Source organism: Engraulis encrasicolus, chromosome 17 (genome assembly GCF_034702125.1).
Source record: "Engraulis encrasicolus isolate BLACKSEA-1 chromosome 17, IST_EnEncr_1.0, whole genome shotgun sequence".
Lineage (NCBI taxonomy): Eukaryota > Metazoa > Chordata > Actinopteri > Clupeiformes > Engraulidae > Engraulis > Engraulis encrasicolus.
Genome location: NC_085873.1, coordinates 25,279,666 through 25,301,523, shown reverse-complemented (window position 1 = coordinate 25,301,523; position 21,858 = coordinate 25,279,666). Strand labels below are relative to the sequence as shown.

Here is a 21,858-nt window from a genome sequence, read left to right as displayed (position 1 = left end):
CCTGTGGACTATGCCCCACCTCAGCCTACCCAACACTCACACACATCTTGATAAGCTTGAACGCTTACAGACTTAGATTTCACAATCTGTGTGCAAGGTTAACCAACATGCATACACCCTTTAAGACTCAAACTTTTCATGTCTACAGGCCTTCATGTGTACAGGCTTTGCATGTGCAAAATTTAATTTGAGTATAGCCTACAGATCAAAAACTACTTTTTCAAAGCCACGGCTGTTGAAAAGGCTCTCCAACAGCACATTGCTCTCTCTGTGTGGCATCCTTGAGGTTGCATTTCTGTGTTCAAATTCTTAAAATGGCTACTGATGTTCCCCAATTGATAACAAATAACTACTTGCTCTCTGGGGGCCAGAAATAACTGTTCTAGAACGGCAAGTAGCAAAAACAGGAAATAGGCTTCACAGAATCAAATTGTAAATATGAACAATGCCTGCCCTACGAAGACAGAGTACAGTAACTGAGTACACAGGGCCGGATTAATGCACAGGCTAGATAAGGCTGCAGCCTAGGGCCCCTCACCTGCCAGAAGGGCCCCCGATTGGCCAAAAGTAATAAAAAAAAAATGCACAACTGTGACTAGATGCAATATTAAAAAAAAAAACCTCCTGTCGTATCGAGCACAGTTTAAAATCTTTCCTATCTTGTAATTTTGATGCTGTCTATGTAATTTTGTCAGGAAACCTGTCGCAAAACCTCAGCAACCTATAGCCACCCGCCCTGTGTGTACAGTACATTTGTTGTTATTAAAACACTCACAGAGCAGGAACAAAAACATTGAATTCCACCAAGTGCAGAGCATGTTTCAAACTTCCTTTTGCTAAGTCCTTAGATGTGACATTGACTTTTATCTATTTATTAATTTTTAAATCTTTTTAAAACTTGTAGGTCAAGGGGTCAGCATTCCTAATTTCTGCTCTCAAACTGAACCACTTCAGACTGGTGAACATTATCAAGCTATTCAGTGTGATTAGCTGTTTGTCACACAACAGGCTTGACAAGACAGAACAACATGACATTTGAATTTCAAAGAGTGATTGATTGGTTTGTCCACATCTATGATGTAGCCATTGAACGCAGTTAATTACATGCCAGGAATATTCCGATTTTAAATGGAATGGTGAGAGTATTCAGTTTGCGCTCGAGTCATGCAAACTCATTATTCATTCTGGATGTGCTACGACATGATAATAGAGTATTCCAGAACTTGTTCTAAACCGAGTACTGACAATATTCCTCTTGAAACTGAAACACTCTACTGAACTGAAACACTATGGGCAGTCATGGGTGAGCGGTTAGGGCGTCAGACTTGCATCCCAGAGGTTGCCGGTTCGACTCCCGACCCACCACGTTGGTGGAGGGAGTAATCAACCAGTGCTCTCCCCCATCCTCCTCCATGACTGAGGTACCCTGAGCATGGTACCGTCCCACCGCACTGCTCCCCATGGGGCGCCACTGAGGGCTGCCCCCTTGCACAAGGGCTGCCCCCTTGCACGGGTGAGGCATAAATGCAATTTCATTGTGTGCAGTGTTAACTTGTGTGCTGTGTCACAATGACAATGGGAATTTTCCCAATGGGCTTTCACTCTGTACATGTAAATGCACCCGGTATTGTTGACAAGAACAGAATGATGTGCCATTTCAATTCTATAATGAATGAATGACTGATGGGTTTGTTAATTGGTTTACCTCTGGTGATGAATACAGTAATTTGTTAAAAAATAATGATCAATGAAACAGTGATGACCTTCCATGACGAGATGCTTCCAACTGTGCTCTTCCTCCTTCAACAGTCTTACATTCACCCAACGTCCAATGACAACGACTCTACCATTCATATCAAGTCATCTCAAGACAGTGTTAATTCACATTCAGTCATCCGCTCTGACTGATTCAGAATCTCTGTGGTTTGTCTGTCTATTCCAGTAACTACAGAGTCTGAGGTGAGACATTCAAAGCCACTTTCAGAGAAGTTCAGTGCCAGATTTTCCAAGGACAGACACACAGTTAACAGACAGACAGACCCGACAGACCCGAGGATGTGGCCTCACAGATCTCTGGTCCGTAAGAGTCCTGGGTAACTTCACCCCTTCCCTCTTCATAGCAGAGTGTCTGATTTTGGCCCACGCTTGCTGCTGCAGCTACTGCCCTCTCTGCCCCACATGGATCTTCTGGTGCTCCTAGTCTCTCTCAGGTCCCATAGCTCAGTATGAGAATGAGGTCAGCCTGAAGCCGGACAGCTGACCATTTGATCCCAGCTCCGTACTGCTTTCTGCTCAGCAGACAACGGCAGCCCCTCTCTGCCTCATCCCTGGCTGAGTCTGTCTGATATTGGCCCAGGCAGGCTACTGCTGCTGCTGCCCTCTCTGACCGATGGGGATCTTTTAGGTGCCTCCTGAGGTTCTCCAAGGTTCCAGAGACAGACGACAGACTGACAGACCACACCACACCTCATCTCGTCTCGTCTCAGAGCTGAGCCTGCCTTATGCCAGTCCAGGCTTGCTGCGGTTGCAGCTGCCGCCCTCTCTGCCCGACGTGGATCTTCTGGTGTCTCCTCAGGTTCTCTCCTCGGCTGAAGCTCTTGCCGCACTGAGCGCAGTAGTAGGGCTTCTCACCCGTGTGAACGCGCTGGTGCTTCTTCAAGTCGCCCGCCTGACTGAAGCAACGCCCGCACTGGCAAGACAAGAGAAAGAGAAAAGACAAGTTATTTACAGTGGTGATTTTGGAGAGGCAAGGCAAGGAAAATGACAGGTGAGGTTAGTTAACATAGCAGCAGTGTTTCCCGCGCAATTGTCGTTATTCAAAGGTGCTGGGGTTGCTGTTATCAGAGACACAGGATTATCATCTTTAGAAAGGCTATGTTATGCAGTTTCATATGAAATATGATGTGAAAATTCGAAATAGTATACAATTTTGATGAAGCAACTTTAAAAATATCATACACAATTCTAAATCTTCATCTAGTCAGTGGACCACGTGTTTGTTATCAAGGTGGCTGCGGAACAATTCAAGTGCTGGGGGAAACCCTGAACACATTAGACACACACATTAAATAAACCATATGATGAATTATCTCTCTTGTGAACCAGATTTCATACGAAGAAAAGCATAAAACCGCAGCATATGAAATAAAAAAGAAGATGAAATACATTAGCATTGGAAAGAAAAGGATGAAATAAATATGAATACATATTAGTATTATGAACACAATAAAAGTAATAATGGTAAAAGTATCGCACCTGTGTGCAACCATAGGGCTTCTCGCCTGTGTGGCAACGCTCGTGGATGCGCAGGTTGCCTATGCGACTGAAGGTCTTGCCACACACGCCACAGGTCTGGGGGTCGTAGCGCCTCGTGCCGGCGTTCTGCCGGTGGTGGTGGAGGAGGTGGTGTGATCGTCGTAAAGGGTCTCCACCGCTGGAGAGTCGGGGGCCCCGCAGGAAGCCCAGCCCTGAACCGAGTCGTCTGCCCAGCCCCTGGGGTACACGTTTAGATTAGACCAGTGGTTTTCAACCTTTTTTGAACAAACGTCCACTTGACCTCATCATAAGACTACTTCCTAATCTGCCATACAATTTCAGAACGCAGTAACTCGAAAATGGTCGATATTGTGTTTAGACTGGAAAATGGGCTTTAAAATATTACCTCCTTTGTCTTGAGTCAAAAAATGTGGTTCAACTTAGTCCAGTTTCAGAGAAAAACTACAGTAACGGATGTTACTGCACTTTTTTGTTTTAAGAGGTTACAAGCCAAAAACGCAGTAAGTCTTGTGTAGTTACTGCACTTATCAGAGGTTTGGGAGTAGACAGTAATACCACAACAGAACGCAGTAACTTCATTTTTCAGGTGAAAAGTAATGAGAATGTTGTTGTTTTTTTCTTGTGTGAATATATTTCCACCATAAAAAGTATTATATGGAAGTGTCATCACCACTTTACCTACAACACAGTTGCCCGGCCAGAAAGGACACTTTAAAGCCTTTTTTCTCAGTTTACCAGTAAGTTTAGTATCTGCGTTCTGAAATTGTAGGGCAGTAATGCTCCCTTGACCTCCTCATAAGCCACTCCACCCTTGTATTAACGCCACCTTGGGGGCTGCAGAGCTCCTGTTGAGAAGCACTTAATTACACTTTATTCATTACACATGAATAACAGGCCACAGACTGCAGTTAAGCATCCAGGCAGAAGGGCAAAAAGTGAAATGGTAACAGATCAAATAAAGTGTACAGTTATACATTAGAGGCAGTTACAAATTATCTACAGCTAATGCAAGTAAAGATAGGTAAAAGTACAGAATATGTACAGATAGTAAGTTATGGTTAACAATCTATGTGCAACTTACATACATTACTTACATTTGCCTTGCAAAAAGTAACCTTATTCATACCCCCTTGAGCTTGTTCAACATTTTGCCACGCTACATCCATAAATGTATTCAATTGAAGTTATATTTGAAAGATAAAGACGTGAAGTGGAATGAAGTTGACCTTCAAGCTCAAGGGGTATGAATACTGTAATGCACTGTACAAACAACCATGGGAGAGGAATTTACAGGCAGGGCAAAGAAAAGAATGAGTATGGATTAGGGCTGCACAATATATCGAACATGTATCGTTATCGCGATATCACAGCTTGCAGTACATGTATTGCAAAAGTTGGTTACAGTACGATATCTAGTTTTTAAACCGCAAATTTGGTGAAAAGGTAAAAAAAAAAGTATTAAAAAGGTTGACATTTTAAGTTAATGCTTTACATTAGCCATGTTTTTTCCTAATAAAATAATGTTGGAAATAAAACATTACTCTCATTTGTTTTATACATGATAAAGTGAAGAATGGCAAGTTGAGAGGGGAAAATGCATGTATATATTAAATATAGTGAGTAATATCGATATCGCTGTATACAGTCATGTTATTGTGTATCACATATTTTTCTAATATCGTGCAGCCCTAGTCTGGATTAATATGTTTTACTAAATGCAATATGCAGGTATAATTCCTACATTTACAGGTTCCCTACTACTATACCTGATGATGCTGCTGCTGCTGTTGCTGGTGATTCTGCTGGTGGTTCTGATGGTTAGGATGGTGCTGATGCTGCTGTGGTTGCTGAGGGTGATGCTGCTGTGGTTGCTGGGCAACAGCCGGAGAAGATGTAAACAGGAGGCCATAGGGCCCAGCTGCTGCTGTGGAAGAGGTGCTCAAGGTTCGAGAGGTGGTTAGCAAAGACCTGACAGGACTGATGGGCGTCTGGTCGTTTGTGAGCCCAAAGGAGCTCAGTGTCGCCTCCTGGTGGACGTCTGGAGGACTAGGTGAGGCTGGCTCGGTTTTGACACACTCAGGAGCCACCGGGTGGATGGGGACCTCTGAGAGGGTCATTTTGCTAGGCGACGGGATGCTGGTTGCCGTGGTGGCTGATGACGTCGTAGTTGCGATGTGCGCCTGGCTCTCAGGCACAGCGTCAACATCCCGTTTAATCACCCTGTTGTCGTTGACGTGAGGTTTGGCGGCCATTTTGTCGTCATCTGCAGTGGTGGCAACAGTAGCGGCATCGGTAACAGTCCTGTTGCCGTGGTCGGTAAACATCAGCTGTACCCTCACCGCACACTCGGTCAACGTCTCGGAGGTCAGCTTACGGTCCTCTTCCTCCACCACCACCTCTGCTACATCTCCCCCCGTCCCCGTCAGCTCCATGACAACGGGTTCTTCCTGGTGTTCTTCAGGAGGGGCCGACTGCTTTGGTGGGGAGTCTCTCCTGGGCATGTCACCAAGCTGTTGCTGTTGCTCCTGGAGGATGGCTCGTTCAAATACAGAGGCCAGTTGAGCTCGTCTGTCTGATGCTGGACACAGGCAAGAAAGCATGGCCAGTTTACAGTTCAACAGTTTAACAAACGAAGTTATTACATTGTGTCAATGACGGCTCATAGCTGGCACCGTTTTGGAAAGCAGGTCCAAGACCTGCATGAAGCTGCCCCCCCTCTCAGACTCAAAATGCTGAAACAAATTTGTAGTTAATTTATGCCGGTTTGTGCCGTACAGTTCAACAGTATAACAAATTATGTTATTACATTGTATCAATGACAGCTCATAGCTGGTACGGGTTTGTTGGGTTACTCCAAGTACTGCAAATGGTGGTGATGTTGCTGATAGAGGTTGTTTCTCTCTATCTCTATCTCGCCTTCACAAATTGAAATTGTATTCCATTGGACTTGGAATACAAGACACGTAGTAGGGTCATTTCACGTGAAATAAGACACTATGGGACCCGACCGACACGGATTTCAATCATACTTGCTGTGCCTGTTTAGTAGCAAGGTAGCACCCCAGAACTGCATTTTTGTGAATCTGACACCAATATTAAGGGAGAAACAGACTAGCAAAGCTTCTGCCCATTGTCAATGGACACAGTGGAAGCTAGACAATTTTAAGCATTCAGAGAAGGCAGGGTTGAAAGAATAAGCTCAGTAAAGGATTTTTTTTAATGTCCAAGCCTAAAAGGGTATGTTGTAGCTGTATATGATGGCAACTAGTGGCTAGCATGTGTTGAGGAATGTATGCCGAGCACTGGAGAGGTGAAACTGAACTTCCTGCATCCTCATGGACCATCTCCATCCTTCATATATTCCGATAGACATGCTGTCATGTGATATTACTATGGTATCACCATATTATTACTAGGTGATTTGTATGATGCCATATTTTTGAGTCCCATTGTCTCTGAAATGAATAAAGAACCAAACACCAACATTTCAGGTGTTGTTCATGACATTGCAGGCTATGTTTAGACAAGGAACTGGCCAAATATACGTTTTTTTGATATTCAATTTTTAATTTTTCAATTTATGATAAATTCATATTCTGAGGGTTGTTGTATTCCATGCTGTTTGTGTAATTTGTAGAGCCAGAAAAGAGCTTTCAAATAACACCACGGACATATTTTTGTGACTTACACTGACTGATATAATCAAGGCTGAATGCATAGTATCCTACCCTCATATGTAAACCTTCGCTAGTCTGTTTCTCCCTTAATATTCATGTCAGATTCACACAAATGCAGTTCTGGGGTGCTACCTTGCTACTAAACAGGCACAGCAAGTATGATTGAAATCCGTGTCGGTCGGGTCCCAAAGTGTCTGATTTCATGTGAAATGACGCAGTAGCCCTTTTTAGGTCTGCACACCAAAACGAGCACTAAGAGGAAGAGGTTAAATTAACTTGCCATGTTTCTACTCCCTCTGTAGGTATTTGTAAAGAGAAACATGTTTCAGTCATTTATAGGATGATTAACTCACCTGCCCTCTCGCTCTCCAATCTTCCCACTGCTTCTCTCAGCCTCAGGCGCAGTCTCTCGTTCTCGCGTTGCGTGCGGGCGGTTTTCTCCTGGTACTCCGAGACCGTCTCTTTCACCAGTTCCAGAACTTCTTGCACCGCCACCGTCAGCAACTTCGACACCCGGGCGTTCAGTCGGTCCATTTTGGTGACCCTGTGTATACGGATCAGTCAAAATGTGGTAAGGGAGCAACAAGATAGAGTGTAGTTGAAAGCACGCACATCCAGCAGAAAAGCACCGATCTCGAAAGGTTGCTCCAAATAAATTAAGTCTTTTGCAAGCAGTGTGCAGATCCTTTCCCACTCCTACAAGGGAGTACCAAGAACCACACTGTTCCATTAGATTTGACATTTTGTGCTTTGTTTAAATGATGGACCACCAACATTGCTTGCTGAGCTTTGTTTACTCAAAAGTCAAAGTGTGTGTACAGTCAGTGTAGCCTATTTCATAACAGGCATTTCACAGACGACTGACATTGAGTCTAATAGGCTGGCCTTTATTAGAATAGATGTGGACATGAGTCAGATTTCACAAATTGATGACTTGAGCCTGGCTGAGACTTGACTTGGCAAAATAAGGTATGACTTGTGACTTAACCAAATGTATTACATTTTTGAATTTACATTACATTACATTACATTACATTTCACTTAGCTGACGCTTTCATTTGTTCAAAGCGACTTACAACTATTATTTTTCAGGGTATTGGTTACAGTCCCTGGAGCAATGTGGGGTTAGGTGCCTTGCTCAAGGGCACTTCAGCCATGGATGGAGGTGTAGGGAGAGGTCAGGGGGGATTCGAACCGGCAACCCCTAGATTGAAAGACCAACTCTCTAACCACTAGGCCACGGCTGACCCTAATTTCTATGTGAAAATAAATATATGGGGGAAAATGAAAATGAAAAAACTAAAACACACAAACCACTGACACACAAACCACTGACATCACAGTCAATAGACATTGACAGACAGCCCTCACACAAAAAAGACGGTTTAAATCAGAGTTGTATAAAGTGGATACAAGTCGGCTACTGTTAGGGATGTAATTACAACACTGGTAGTATGCTACACAGTTGCAACCTTGAATCATTTTATTTATTTTTATTTGTAGTTTATTTGGCAGGGACAGTGCAGTGCACATTATTACAAGCATGGCATGGCACGGCCATGACATAACTTGCAGATGTGAATATGGCTAGTTTGCAACCCCAGTCCCTGATCAGGCTACCTATTCTAATCAAACATGTTAAGATGGCATGTAATTTATATTGTATCTTAGAGCATGCTCCATATAGCCTTAAACCCTTGCGCAAAAGCAAAAAAAAAGTGTTTCATTCTACTAGTAGTGTTGTAATTCCATCCTACTTTATACAATCCCTCGTGATATTGGTCACAAGTACAACAGACCTTAGATTAGTTTCAGTTCTGTTGCCTAATAAAAGGGATTCTTACCTTGAGTACATTTGGTTTCCTTCCATGGTTGTCGTTGTCGCTGACATCTCAGATTTCCTTTTTAACACGGACAATGACGGAAGAATCCACAATATTGGAGTTGGCTTGCTAGCTGCCTAGCTAGCTAGGCTGCCTTGCTGTCGTGTGTTTACTGTTCGTAGTTTGCTAACAGACGACAGGCTAACAAGTGAACAAGCTACATTACACGCTTGTTTGCAAGCAATTAAAGCGATACACCGTCCATTTGCATTTACGACTACAGCTAGTATCGTTCGAAGTTACATTTCCGTTGAAAAGAAACCTGAGTCAATTCATTTTTCAAAAATACAAACTGGATTTAGGATGACAACACCACCACAGCACCTGACTGCTTTTGTTTGTGTCAAGGTGTCAAGAGATCACTTCCGGCAACATTCTACATTCTTTCCAAACAAAAGTCCTCAAGCGTCTCGCATAATAACCCACACAAACAAAACCTACAATGTACCAGTAGAATTAGCATACCTACATAGCAAAGTATTTTTTAATAGTAAAAATGCCTTTTGGATTATGTTTACGTCAGTGTAGTTATTTTTTTGTTTTGTTGTAATTTAGGTTGCCTACATAGCACCTAATTGGGCAGAACAAACAAAAAAAACACAACTTCTTATACAGTATATCAAAAATCTTTATTTTTCACATTACTTCAGACAAATACAAAAAAATGATAAAATGATGTAATCGTTCCACCACTAGATGTGTGTACTCCTTTACCCTGTGACGTTCTTGCTTATCGGTTCCTTTCCAGCAACTGTTCTGTAGGCCTACAGCTTGATTGTGCCCTTATCAGGATGCTTGTGAAGTCTTTCCTACAATATGACTGCAGCATTGCTGCAATACATTTTGGACAAATTGAATAAAAAAAGGATTATAGAAGCTGCAGCTCTACACTGCATTGTGCTAAACAACATAACTTTTGACATAGATTTTTTTTTCCCATAAAGGGTTGCTTTGCAGAACATATCATTGCGTACAATGTATGCAAGTCTGTTGCATCCTTTCAGTTTATGACATTACTGGAGCATTATGCCATTACCAATGAAGCCTCCACGGGTTAAAACAGACATGGCCCTAAAACTGATAAAATCAGTAAAATAGTATGTACAGTATGTCACAGAAGTGAGGTATACTTCGAGACATTTGTGGCTGTATTTCAAACTATTTCGACAACAAATTGAAGCGTATAAGTGGCCACTGGCCACTGTGTCAAATTTAAGACATTTCTTAAATGTTTCCCCATGAAAATATATACTAACAAATATGCAGAAATGTGAGGGGGGTACTCACCTCTGTGACATACTGTAAATAATGAAATAATAATTTGTGTAAATTATAATAATTAAATTTGGTGTTTTGAACTGGATATGTGAAAGAAATGGTGACAATTTTCACCATGTGCCAAACTTCAACTATCAATTAAAGGGGTATGCCACTATTTTGGGGCTTAATACAGTTAAAATCGTTGGCCAGGGTTTATAAAGGTGGTTAAGTGTCTTATTTTTCATTTAAGCCGTTGTCTTGCATTAAGACAAGTTAAAAGAGGGAGCATGTCGCTAAGCTAGTGAAAGTCAATGCATCCGTGTAGCATGCTACATGCTACAGTGATGCATTGACTTTCACTAGCTTAGCTACATACTCCCTCTTTTAACTTGTCTTAAAGCAAGACAACGCTTAACATGAAAAATAAGACACTTAACCACCTAGTGACTTTCACTAGCTTAGCGACATGCTCCCTCTTTTAACTTGTCTTAAGGCAAGACAACGGCTTAAATGAAAAATAAGACACTTTACCACCTTTATAAACCCCAGCCAACGATTTTAACTGTATTAAGCCTCAAAATAGTGCCATACCCCTTTAAGATATCAAATCAAATCAGACCTGAGCATCCTCCCAGTACCCTGAGTCCATGAGTGTATACCTCTTACAGTATCACGGCTTTGTCCACAACCTCACCATCATCAGACTATCCCACTGCCATGCCCAAGTTTGGGAAGGTCTATAATGTTATGCCTGAATGTATTACATTAAATAACAGATGCGTTTAGAAAAAAAACTTCAAAAGAGGACATATCTCTCTCACAAATATATATATACAACATAATCTACTGTATGAATCCTACTATACCCTCCCTGAATCTGTGAAATGTGCATCAACTTGACTGAGGAACAGTTTAAACTTTCCACAAATATGGACTTTTGTAAATGTATATTTTTCATCAATTTGATTAAATCCAGAGTCACTCTTGGATTTCACATTTGGTGATAGTCAATTTAAATGATGACCTTTCACCCTCAGGCAAAACGCTCTTTATGGACAAACGGACAGCTTGTGGGACGTCCATAACCACAAGATTTTCAATATGGTGACCAAGATAAATCATAACACGTCATCAATAGAACAAGGTGGGATCAAATCTCGTCACCTAAATGGACATGTGTTTCCACTTTCCACTGAACTCATTCATTCTCCTAGTCTCCTAAAGAGGCATGGCTTTAGAACATCTTACCACTTAGAACGTTGTGTCACATGGAATACGGAAGAGATTCCTTATGAACCGTCTCTACTGTATCAATTGTCTCTGCCACTACCTTCATCCTTTGAATGTCCATCACCTTCACTACCCCATCACCTAATCCTGTGTGTGACCTTGTGACTCTTCATCAGCTGCGAGCTGAGCCAGAGCGTCTTCCCGCACTTGCGACTCGCGTGCGATTTCCACCGTTGGCGGCACCACCGCCGGTGCCATGCGTAAGCCGGTGCTTCTGCAGCGTGGTGCGTACACTAAACCTCTGCCCGCACACCGGGCACACGTAGGGTTTCTCGCCGGTGTGCACGCGGCGGTGCGTCTGCAGGTGGTCGGCGCGGCGGAACCTCTTGCCACACGTGGTGCACGCATACGGCTTTTCTCCGGTGTGGATGCGCACATGCTTGTTGAGGTCGCCCGAGCCAGAGAAGGAGCGCCCGCACACGGGACACACATGCTTCTTGGTGCCGGTGGTGGATGAGGATGAGCTGGAGGGCGGGTGGGGGTTCTACAAACGAAAAAAAAAAGTTGTATACAGGACGTATACAGTTGTATACAGGACGAGGTCAAGGATTGTGTTTTTTTTTCTTTGTAGTTTTTTAGAGTGAGGAGTCTGCATACTTGAAATCCTTTTTGCTGTTTTATATTATGATTTCATGGCTGGATCCAGCCATGAAATCATAATATAAAACAACAAAAAGAACTTCAAGTGTGCAAACTCCTCACTCTAAAAACTACAAAGAAAAAAAACACAATCCTTGACCTCTTCCTGTATAGTGCACTACATGCATGATCAAAAGGCAAACTTTAGTTTACCAGAATAAGTAAATGGCCGTTTTCAAAACACATGAAATGGTTCCAAACATTTAATGCAATATAATAGGGTTAAATGGCCTACCAAACAGTAGCCAACATACCTGAAGGTCTGTTGCAGCCAAACAGGTCTTTAACCAGGAAACCATAGCAAAATGTAGGCAAACTTTCAGCAATTGAACATGTCCAAAATCTTGCTGAATAACTATATTTTGATATGCTTGGTATGTCTGCTTGATTAACTAAAATGTTAGCGTTAAAAAAATAGAGATATTTCTGTCCAAAGAAATACATTAATAAAAGTGCATAAAAACACAGGTACTAGTACAGTGTTAGCAGTGTTAGCAGCATCATAAGAGGAGGACTGAAAAGTAATAAATAATAAATTGAGTTTTTTAAGAGTATTAAGTGATAAACCTACAGGGACTAACCCCGCTAACAGATAGCACGCAGAGAACATTTAGTTAAGAAAATTACTCCAGGTTCCTCTTAGATGATTTACCACTAACTTACCTCAAGGTCAACCTGACCTGATTTACTATTGCACCAGTTTTGTGGAATACCACCCTAGTTATTGATTTTTGTTTTTGTTTTAATGTATTTTCATGAGCTTTTTCGCCTTTACTTCAAACAGGACAGTGAAGAGCGATAGGAAGTGAATGTGGAGAGAGAGACGGGGTAGGGATGGCAAATGATCCAGGCCAGACTCGAACCCTGGGTGCAACCCTTGGGCATGCAAGCCCAAATGTGGGGGGCTTAGCGTGCTGTGCCACAGCACTAGCCAGGCCGTGCCCTCCTAGTGACGCAACAGCTTCAGTGTTGCTACTAGTCAGGTGGGTCAGGAGTCAATGCAAGTACTTTCTGAGTTCCCGCAAATACGGGAACTCCTCACACTTTGTTGGGAAGCAAACAATCATTAGAAAACCAAGGGAGACCATTTAGGAAATGCTGTTTGTGAAATGATAATTTTTATGCTCTTGGTCAGACCAAGTCTCGAAGAGATTTGAAAGTCGGTGATAACCAAGCTACCACAGCGCCTCCCTGGTTATTGTTTTATTTCACAATCAATTACCTTGGATACGTTGGCGTGCTGTCCAGAGTTGTGGTCATGGTGGGGGTGGGGATGGTGGTGGGCCGAGGGGGACATCCAGACCTGCTGCTGCTGCTGCTGAAGTAGTTGATGATGATGATGATGATGATGATGGTTGGAGTAGGCTGGGTAGCGAGTGGTGGTCGCAGCGTGTGATTGGGTGGGAGATATCTGGGGGTGTTGCTGGCTGGAGCTCATATTCGCCATGAAGTCAAAGTCTCTGCTTGAGTCTACGGCATGGGGGTAAGCAGACAGCCCTCCACCGCTGTGTTGTAGCAAGCTCAAACCCTCGCCCTGGTCAAAGCTTTCGTCTGCTAACTCAGCTCTGGTGAACATGTGTGCCGGCGGCTCCGTTTTGACGTGGTGGTTGTGGTACTCTTCGGAGGCTTGGTCCTGATGTTGCATCGGTTGGCATGACGACGCAGCCGCCCTGGAGCGGAGGAGGCGACGGCTGCTACTGCTACTGCTCTGCGTGGCCTTTTGATGGACTGCAGACGGAAGCGAGCGGTTGGAGCCGGGGCCGCCGAGACGCCCATTGCCCCTCCGACCCTGCTGCTGTAAGGTACGAACTTCAGAGATCTGGAAGGAGCACGAAGGAGAGTTAAAGGCATCGGATGTCTGTGGACTGGAACCAGACTGTGTCGCGTCGGTGAAAATAGCACTCAAGGGGCAGGTGTCTCCGTTCTCCAGGATCATCAGCTCAGCCTCTTCGCCAAGGTCGACCACTGTGGATTTCTGGTCAGCTGCTATGTCAGTGTCTGTGTACGAAGTCGACGGTGCGTGGGCAGGAGGGCCCTCTTCTGTGCACCCAGGCTCGATCTTTGCCACTGTCCCTCCAGTGTCTACGGACTCGGCACCGCCTGGTTTCAGCTCGACATCGTCGCCTGTGAGGTCCGACACTTGTCTTGCAGCAGGTGTGTCGTCTGGCTTGATATCCAGGTGTCGTTGTTGCTGTTCCTCCGGTGTTGGTAGTGGGTGCTGCTCAGCTGTGGGTGGGGAAAAAAAAACAGAAAACACACATTTTTAAAGTCACACTACACTACCAAGTTCTTTCAGGTGAGAAACGCTTGGCTCCATCCTCCAAAGTCACTTCAAGGCTGCATTACAGCTGATGGAGGGCAGCGACAGAAGTTTTCACTCAAAGTGTTCCCTCTGTTAGACGATGAACACTCCAACTTCACATGACACGCTGCATATCCTTCCCAAAACAACAATACTGTAGAGTTTGCACGTCACTACAGAAAAGGCATGTTCCTACCTGATGCTCTCTTCGCCTCTCGGTTGCTCTTCAGAGAGGTCCGAAGTCTCTTTCGGAGTCGTTCATTCTCCCGCTGAGTCCGTGAAGTTTTCTCCTGATATTCTGAAACAGTGTCTCGCACAAGTTCGAGAACTTCGTTCACAGCCGCAGTCAACAACCTGGACACTCGTTCATTCAGTCGGTCAATTTTGGTGGTCCTATAAATAGAAAAACATTGAGCCTCCATTGAAACACTCCATCACAAGGCAGGCGACGGTAGAATAGGTACATGTATTTACAATTACAAATGCATTTTGGTACATTGTGTATCTACTGGAGAAATATACATTATAATTTCACTTTACACATAGGCTACCTCGGATACATTGGTATGCTCTCCATTGTTTTGGTTATCGAGTCAGCGAGATTGTCGATTGCAAGATGTCATGCGACTTTAAATCGCAGAGTTCACGGAAATGCAATTATATTAAGACAGCTGAATCTCCCAGCACAGCCACCAACTATCAAACAATTAACGAGAAACAGTAAAATCTTCTTGGTATAAAAGAAGGGGAAACAAACAGCTCTAGCATTTCGTGTTTGGTGGCTCTGCTCAATGCGTCATTTCCCCTTAGCTCTTTCACATTAAAAGTGTTGTCTGTTTCCACGGAAGTGTGCGGGGGGCATTTTTTTTAATTAAATAGTTGATGTCACTTCATAATAAATAGATTTATTTATTATAATTCTTCCAGCATTCGCGCATTTGTTTTTTGTTAACAAGTAAGATGGCTTTTGGCTGTAGGCCTACACAAAACGGTAGGCTACACACTCTACCAGAAGAATGAGTCTTCTTTACCTATTTTAACATTGTAATTAAGTACCCAGCAGCTTTTGTTACTGTAGGCCTAGGCTATAGTGGATAAGGCAAATATGTGCAAACATGTTAGTTTTTTCCAGCCCATTGGTATTTATGTACTTATTTATCTGTGTTTAAAATGAGCCAGTCTTACCTACATGGAGATTGTTCCACCACCCCAGAATTGAACATCACCAACATAGTCACTCATTGGTTAGCCTGGCTACTAAGCATCTTGGATTCGAAAATTAGCCTGCTGGCACACTAAAACTGGCCCAATTTACAGCTTATCATGCATGTAACTTTTCCTGATATATGGAAGCAATCAGGCTGTCCACTTGTTCAAATGAGGCATAAATACAATTTAGTTGAGTGCACTGTGTTCTTGTACGTTTCCCAGTGGGTCTTTCACTTTCTTGCAAGCACCTATCAAACATAACAGTGAATTCACAAACAAGTCCACAACATCCACCATAATTTCATATCCAAGTTTTTTTTTGTAATAACACATTATTTCAAACATACAGCAATTTTACAGAGTGCAAACAAAGCAATTATCGTAAGAAATTAACACAATGTAAGTGACGATTCTGTACAACATTTACCTTTTCCATGTTGGAACCACTCAACTGATCTATTAGTTGTGTTTTCACATTCAACAAACAATATCCATTCACAGATGAAAATGTGTAGGCCTACTATGTGTTATAAGGGTCTATAACAAAAAAGGAGGTAAAACAGTGTTTAAGCTCTTTTTGTGTAGGCTTTAACCTTTCTTGGACAGATTTAGATATTAAAAAGATCTATAAAATTAAGAGCAGAAATAACCCAGTTTTCAGAATAAGTCCCTCTTTACCCATGGCTCCGGCCTACTGTTACAGACACAAATGCTGAGTTCAAAACCCATGAAACATTGCAGACACAAATGCTGAGTTCAAAACCCATGAAACATTGCAGACACAAATGCTGAGTTCAAAACCCATGAAACATTGCAGAATGTGGCAAATCATTGTATTGCATATGTTTATATGTTAGCCAATCTAAGGAAAAAGGAGCAAAATGTTAGCCTGGCAAGCCAGACTAAATGTGAGATTAAATGTGAATATTTAGTCTGGACCCGATCAATGAGACATCAGAAGATTGTTGATGGGAACAACCCGTTGTTTTTCAAACTGTGTCTGTGCCAATTGGCAAACGCTTTGTCGTCACACTGTCCCCTTTGCATCTGCAATGCACTCTGGTTGGAAATTGTGTCCACAACACTGTTGATGGGAGTGACTTCTGCAAAGCATCCATGTCACAAGATGTTAGGTCATCGTGCAAAGTGCTTTTCTGCTGCACTGCTATGCAGTTGCTAGTACCTCGCTGCGCTGGTATGGGACCTCCTCCGTGTCGTCAGTAATCTGCCCTGATTGCCAGGCACTCATCTAGCTGACATGAGTTGCGTGTGCAGTCCACATGTTTGCACGGCAGTTCAGTTGCTGCTTCAAGTTAGCCCGACAGGCCAGACCATTAATTTTGAATTACTTCATAATCCACAAAATTGATTACGCTTCTCTGGGGAGAGTTTTCAGTTGGTTTTCAGATGACCGGTGTTACCGGCCAATAAGCGAACACACTTGGGAGCATAATAACGTACGTCATGAACGTCACCTGTCAGCGATTGGTCAGAGCTCATTTCAAACCAGAGCAGAGCTCACTTCTCCCGCCCTAGTGCTCCAGGGCACAGAGGATCCAGACCTAAAGTGAATTACAAAGTAAATTCAAAGTAAATTACAAAGTAAATTCACCAGTGCTCTCCCACATCCTCCTTTATGACTTCAGTACCCTTAAAGTGATACTGTCCCATTTTTGGAAATAAGCTTATTTTACACCTCCCCTTGAGTTAAATGATAGGGTTTTACCGTTCTCCTGTACTTTCAACCGTTTTCTGGGTATGGCAGTGCAGATTTTACCCCCAAGCTGGAGGCTAACTGGTCTCCTAGGACTCAATGTTAACTGCTAGCTTGGAGGTAAAATTTGCACTGCCATACTCGGGCACTGCCATAAACGGTTGAAAGTACAGGAAAACGGTAAAACCCTATTATTTAACTCAAGGGGAGGTGCAAAATAAGCTTATTTCCAAAAATGGGACAGTATCACTTTAAGCATGGTACCGTCCCGTCGCACTGCTCCCTTTCGGGTGCCATCGGGGGCTACCCCCTTGCACAGGTGAGGCATAAACACAGTTTCGTTGTGTGCAGTGTTCACTTGTGTGCTGTAGAGTGTTGTGTCTCAATGACAATGGGAGTTGGAGTTTTGGAGTTTCCCAGTTGAGCTTTCACTTTCACTTTTCCAATCCTATCCCTCCATCCCAATATCCCACCCAGCTCAGTGTCTGAAGCTGTGCACCCGCTGGTGCTTCTTCAGGTGCGTGGACTGGCTGAACATCTTGCCGCACTGCTGGCAGCCGTAGGGCCGTTCCCCGGTGTGGACGCGCTTGTGCTTCTGGAGGTTTCCGGCGTGGCTGAAGCGCCGGCCGCAGTGGCCACACGTGTACGGTTTCTCGCCGGTGTGGCAGCGCTGGTGGATGCGCAGGTTGCCCAGGCGACTGAAGCTCTTGCCGCACAGCAGACAGCGGTGCTGATGCTGCGGGTGGTCGTCGTCCCCGATGACTGCTCCGCTTCCCCCTCCTCTAATACCATGGAAACGCTGATGCTGAGGATGCTGCTGCTCTTCCCTTCCACCTGCTCTTCCTGCGAAAGGCAAAAACAGTTGTGTTTGTTTTGTGCATTTCACAGACAGAGGCAATGAGTCTAACCCTTTGAGGAGTACTGTGTCATGTATATTTTATTAGAATGTTCAAGTAAAATTGTATAAGGGTGGGAGACGTGACGCCTTGTTTTTTCGTAACATTGGTTAAAAACCTACAAAACTGTTATTTTTCCTTTAAAAAACAAATGTCAATGAAAGAAGATGTGATACATTATATTTCATATTAGTCTTAGATGAGAAGAAACATTTTTCTTAAGATTTATGTAAAGGTTTATATGTCAAATATCCTGCGGTGTGACTGTAATATTAATGAAACCTGGAATATAATATATATATAAATTAACCAACAACATTTTGAATAATGTATGAAGCATTTGGCATGATTGCATAAATATTAACTTTATATTAAGATATGTGAATGTGAAAAAAACTCGAGACAGTAATATTAACTACAAGTTTAATTTCGTAACACAAATTGCGTCCTGTGGGGTGACATGTATGTCAATGTTTGTGAATGGGCAGCTGCCGTGCCAACTACAAGGGTCTTAAAGACTGGCCCCTAACCAGTCAGTACCTCAGTTATTGGAGAGTGCTGTGGAAGCTTAAGGTGACTATTAACCTCTTAATATGTCTTCATATTGCAATGTTTCTGTCACGCAATGCTTAGGTTCATTTTATGGTGTCCTATGGTGTGACTGCTCTTATAGAGGGAAAAAAAGTTTTTTATAAATGAAAACACATATTAAGATTAAACACAATATCATTATCAAGTTAGCATGAGCTCTGATGTCAGTCATGTATACAAAAGGATTAAAATGGCCATAATGCAGTGAATTTCCTGTGGTGCGACTTCATTTTCCTGCGGCGTGACATGCCTATGCATTGTGTTGATGCAGGACACATTTTCTCAAAAATGGCAAAAATTAGGCGAAATTCTACGGACCATTAAGTGCTTTATTTTTTTCCAAACAATTTTTTCAGGAATTGGAAAAACTTTTTTTTTTGGCGTTACGTCAACCACCCATAACTACTTGGGAGAATCCTTACTCCTCAAAGAGTTAATGTGATTCGCACAAAGAAAAGCACAATATAACACAGCAGATGAAGTAATACAGTACGAGAATTAAAAACTAGAAATGCACTCAGAGAGTGCAGACCTCCGCCAAGGGTGCTATTTTATAGAACATTTGAACTTGCATTCTAATTTTGTTCAAGTCTTTATGCCTTGTTTTTGTGGAATTAGAAACTGGAATGTAAAAATGTTGCCCTATGGTGAAGAATCTTTTTTAAAAATCCTGGATACCACCAAAATTTGTAATTTCTAACAACTCCACAAAGTTTAAGCTTAATCAAAATCCGTTCATAACTTTTTGAGTTATCCAGCTGACAAACAGACAAACAAACAAACCAACACGACCTCCTTGACGGAGGTCATGAAAAGCTGCAGATCAAATACAAGTAGGGAATGAGTAAAAACCATTATGTTAATACTTAAACTCAAAATAAAGGAATAGGAATAGGAAAAAAATAAAGCATTGGAGAACAACTTTGTATTGTACCTAGGAAACGCTGGTGCTGAGGATGAGGACGCGGGTGATGCGGGTGCTGATTCTGCTGGTGCTGTTGCTGCAGCTGAGGAGGCCATGGCTCTGCAGCCAGCTGAGACCTCTCGAAGGGGAACGACTCCACAAACGCATTCAGCGAGTCGGAGTGGATGAAGTGCACCACGTCTGGGATCTCCACAGAGCCTGGCTGATGGATCTCCGACTGGGGCTGTAGCAGAGGGTCCATAGTGGAGTCCGAGTCACTACCACCACCGAGTTCACCCTCTTCCTCGTCCTCGTTGTGGTCGTACAGCTGCCCCTGTTGTGATGCTGATGGCTGCTGGTGGTGGGAGAGGGAATATTCCAGAAGGTCAGGTTCGGGTTCGGCTTTGACGATGCTGATGTCGGCTGGGATGTCGAGGTGAGGGGGAGACACGTCGGTGTGGTGGTGTTGTTGGGGGTGTGGGTGGTTCTCTTGTGAAAGTCCACTGGGGAATAGAACTCTGTCCACCACATGTCCTGCGCTCTTCTGACTGACTGCTGATGTGTGTGGTGAATGACAAGTTCCTGTGTTGTGCTCTGTGTCTGAAGGTGGTGTAGATTCATTTGTGCAGCTTGTGAACACCAACTCAGCACTGACGCTGCGTTCCACTTTAGAATCTCTCATGAGTGGCAGATGACTGTCCAGCAGCTGGTCTACGGAACTGGTTTTGGATTCCACCTTTGGTTCCATTTTGCCCAACACCTCGGGTAGTCTTTGCGAGTCCTTGCAGGCACATTTGGGCTGTCCTGATTGGCTCGTCTGAGTCGAAGAACTTGAAGTTCTTGAAACTCTAGCCACTGTGGAAAGTAGAGAAGGAAAAAGAGAGAAAATCGCTGTAATCAGAGACAGACAACATGCTGGATTGAGAAAGTGAAATTACTGCCACACATTTCTTCTGATGATTTAATTAATGAGTCTAATCTTCTAAAGTATCAGAAAGTTCAGTAAATTGGCTGGAAGAAACACACAGGACCATCACTTACTGACACTTGCCTGGGATGTACAAACCATCTTTAATTAAATACTTAAAGGTAGAGTATGTAATTGTTTTAGTAGTTTACTTTCAGAATGCATGCAGCCCATTCACAAATGTTATATTTTTCATGACTATACAGTCCACCACCATCAATTTCTAACTATTCATTATAACTGGAAAAATTACACTTTGCACATAAAAAGGTGGATCTTCTCTGTGCCTGCAATGTTGTATTTTGCCCAGGACATCCTCATCTGCAAAACTTACTCTACTTTGGTCAGACTAGAAAATAATAATTTATGACTTAGTAGGCCTAAACATTCATGAAAAGATAATTTGGGAATGGCAGCATTGCAATACAATCCTACACTACCTTTAACAATTCTGGTCCTTTTTATCATCCTTAGCACGCCATGTAGAATGCTGCAAAATCGTAAACAATAGAGGAATTGAGGGTGATCTCCACACTCAAAACTCACATTCTTGGTCGAGCTTGTGCTGCACTTCTTGCAGTTTTCTCTGAAGCCTCTCGTTCTCCCTCTGTGTCCTTGCGGTCTTTTCCTGGTACTCCGATACGGTGTCTTTCACCACCTCCAAAACCTCATGGACGGCTGCTGTCAACAACTTTGACACCCGTGCATTCAGCCTTTCGATTTTAGACATTTTGCACCTACTATAACGACGAGGCACCAGAGGGAAACAAGAAACAATGCAACTTGAGCTCTTGGTTCAAGTCTTAGGGCCACTCCAGAGTTAGGGGGAAACGTAGATTGACTGACTCCAAAAGAAAACCTAGTATTAATCCTTTGAGATAAAGAACTGACAGTTATCCATTCCACCCATTGCCATCAGTAAAGGTTGTGCAGGTCTCCTCTTATCGTTGCATCAACGTGATGAGATGAGACATCCGAGACCCATCTCTGATGCCGAATGGGGATATGTACACCAGAAAATAACGCGTTGCTGGAAACTATTTGAACCATGCAAGCGTGAACATCTATTGGCCAAACCGTTAGGATAATATGAGTTATGATTTTACCGAAAAGCCGTTCTTGACACAACCAAAACAGCTTTCATCGATCTCACTTGACACTACTTCCCTTGTAAACAGATATCACGTCCGGGTACGTGAGCGGTTTCAAAATAAAATGATCTGATAAGCCAGGTACTTTTTGAAAATCTT

The 21,858-nt window shown here is 43.1% G+C and overlaps 2 protein-coding genes across 3 annotated transcripts; both read right to left on the bottom strand.

The window, feature by feature from the left end:
- Positions 1 to 1,562: 1,562 nt before the first annotated feature.
- Positions 1,563 to 21,764, bottom strand: LOC134466963 (uncharacterized). The gene is made up of 11 exons (XM_063220890.1): positions 21,155 to 21,764; positions 19,672 to 20,496; positions 17,734 to 18,093; positions 14,524 to 14,625; positions 13,500 to 14,251; positions 11,534 to 11,870; positions 8,798 to 8,909; positions 7,307 to 7,497; positions 5,043 to 5,854; positions 3,256 to 3,492; positions 1,563 to 2,689 (listed from the first exon to the last, which is right to left on the bottom strand). The coding sequence occupies exons 1-11, from the start codon at positions 21,336 to 21,338 to the stop codon at positions 2,483 to 2,485; spliced, it is 4,119 nt and encodes a 1,372-aa protein (XP_063076960.1). The 5' UTR covers positions 21,339 to 21,764; the 3' UTR covers positions 1,563 to 2,482.
- On the bottom strand, positions 10,910 to 15,104 carry LOC134468005 (zinc finger protein 252-like). 2 transcript variants are annotated; one of them, XM_063222042.1, is made up of 4 exons: positions 14,879 to 15,104; positions 14,524 to 14,720; positions 13,248 to 14,251; positions 10,910 to 11,870 (listed from the first exon to the last, which is right to left on the bottom strand). In XM_063222042.1, the coding sequence occupies exons 1-4, from the start codon at positions 14,902 to 14,904 to the stop codon at positions 11,499 to 11,501; spliced, it is 1,599 nt and encodes a 532-aa protein (XP_063078112.1). In that variant the 5' UTR covers positions 14,905 to 15,104; the 3' UTR covers positions 10,910 to 11,498. The 2 variants fall into 2 exon arrangements, with proteins under 2 accessions (XP_063078112.1, XP_063078111.1); XM_063222041.1 differs by lacking the exon at positions 14,879 to 15,104 and having other exon boundaries at positions 14,524 to 14,868.
- Positions 21,765 to 21,858: the final 94 nt, after the last annotated feature.

Excerpts from the sequence above, each read along its gene's own strand:
- LOC134468005 (XM_063222041.1), bottom strand. The coding sequence starts at position 14,749 with ATGGAGGCTCAATGTTTTTCTATTTATAGGACCACCAAAATTGACCGA. Across the intron at positions 14,252-14,523 it reads AGAGGCGAAGAGAGCATCAG|CTGAGCAGCACCCACTACCA; the intron begins GTAGGAACATGC and ends CCCCACCCACAG. Across the intron at positions 11,871-13,247 it reads AGCACGCCAACGTATCCAAG|AACCCCCACCCGCCCTCCAG; the intron begins GTAATTGATTGT and ends TTTCGTTTGTAG.
- LOC134466963 (XM_063220890.1), bottom strand. The coding sequence starts at position 21,338 with ATGTCTAAAATCGAAAGGCTGAATGCACGGGTGTCAAAGTTGTTGACA. Across the intron at positions 8,910-11,533 it reads AAATCGCACGCGAGTCGCAA|CTAGCAAGCCAACTCCAATA; the intron begins GTGCGGGAAGAC and ends CTAGCTAGGCAG. Across the intron at positions 2,690-3,255 it reads AGCCCTATGGTTGCACACAG|TGCGGGCGTTGCTTCAGTCA; the intron begins GTGCGATACTTT and ends TTGTCTTGCCAG.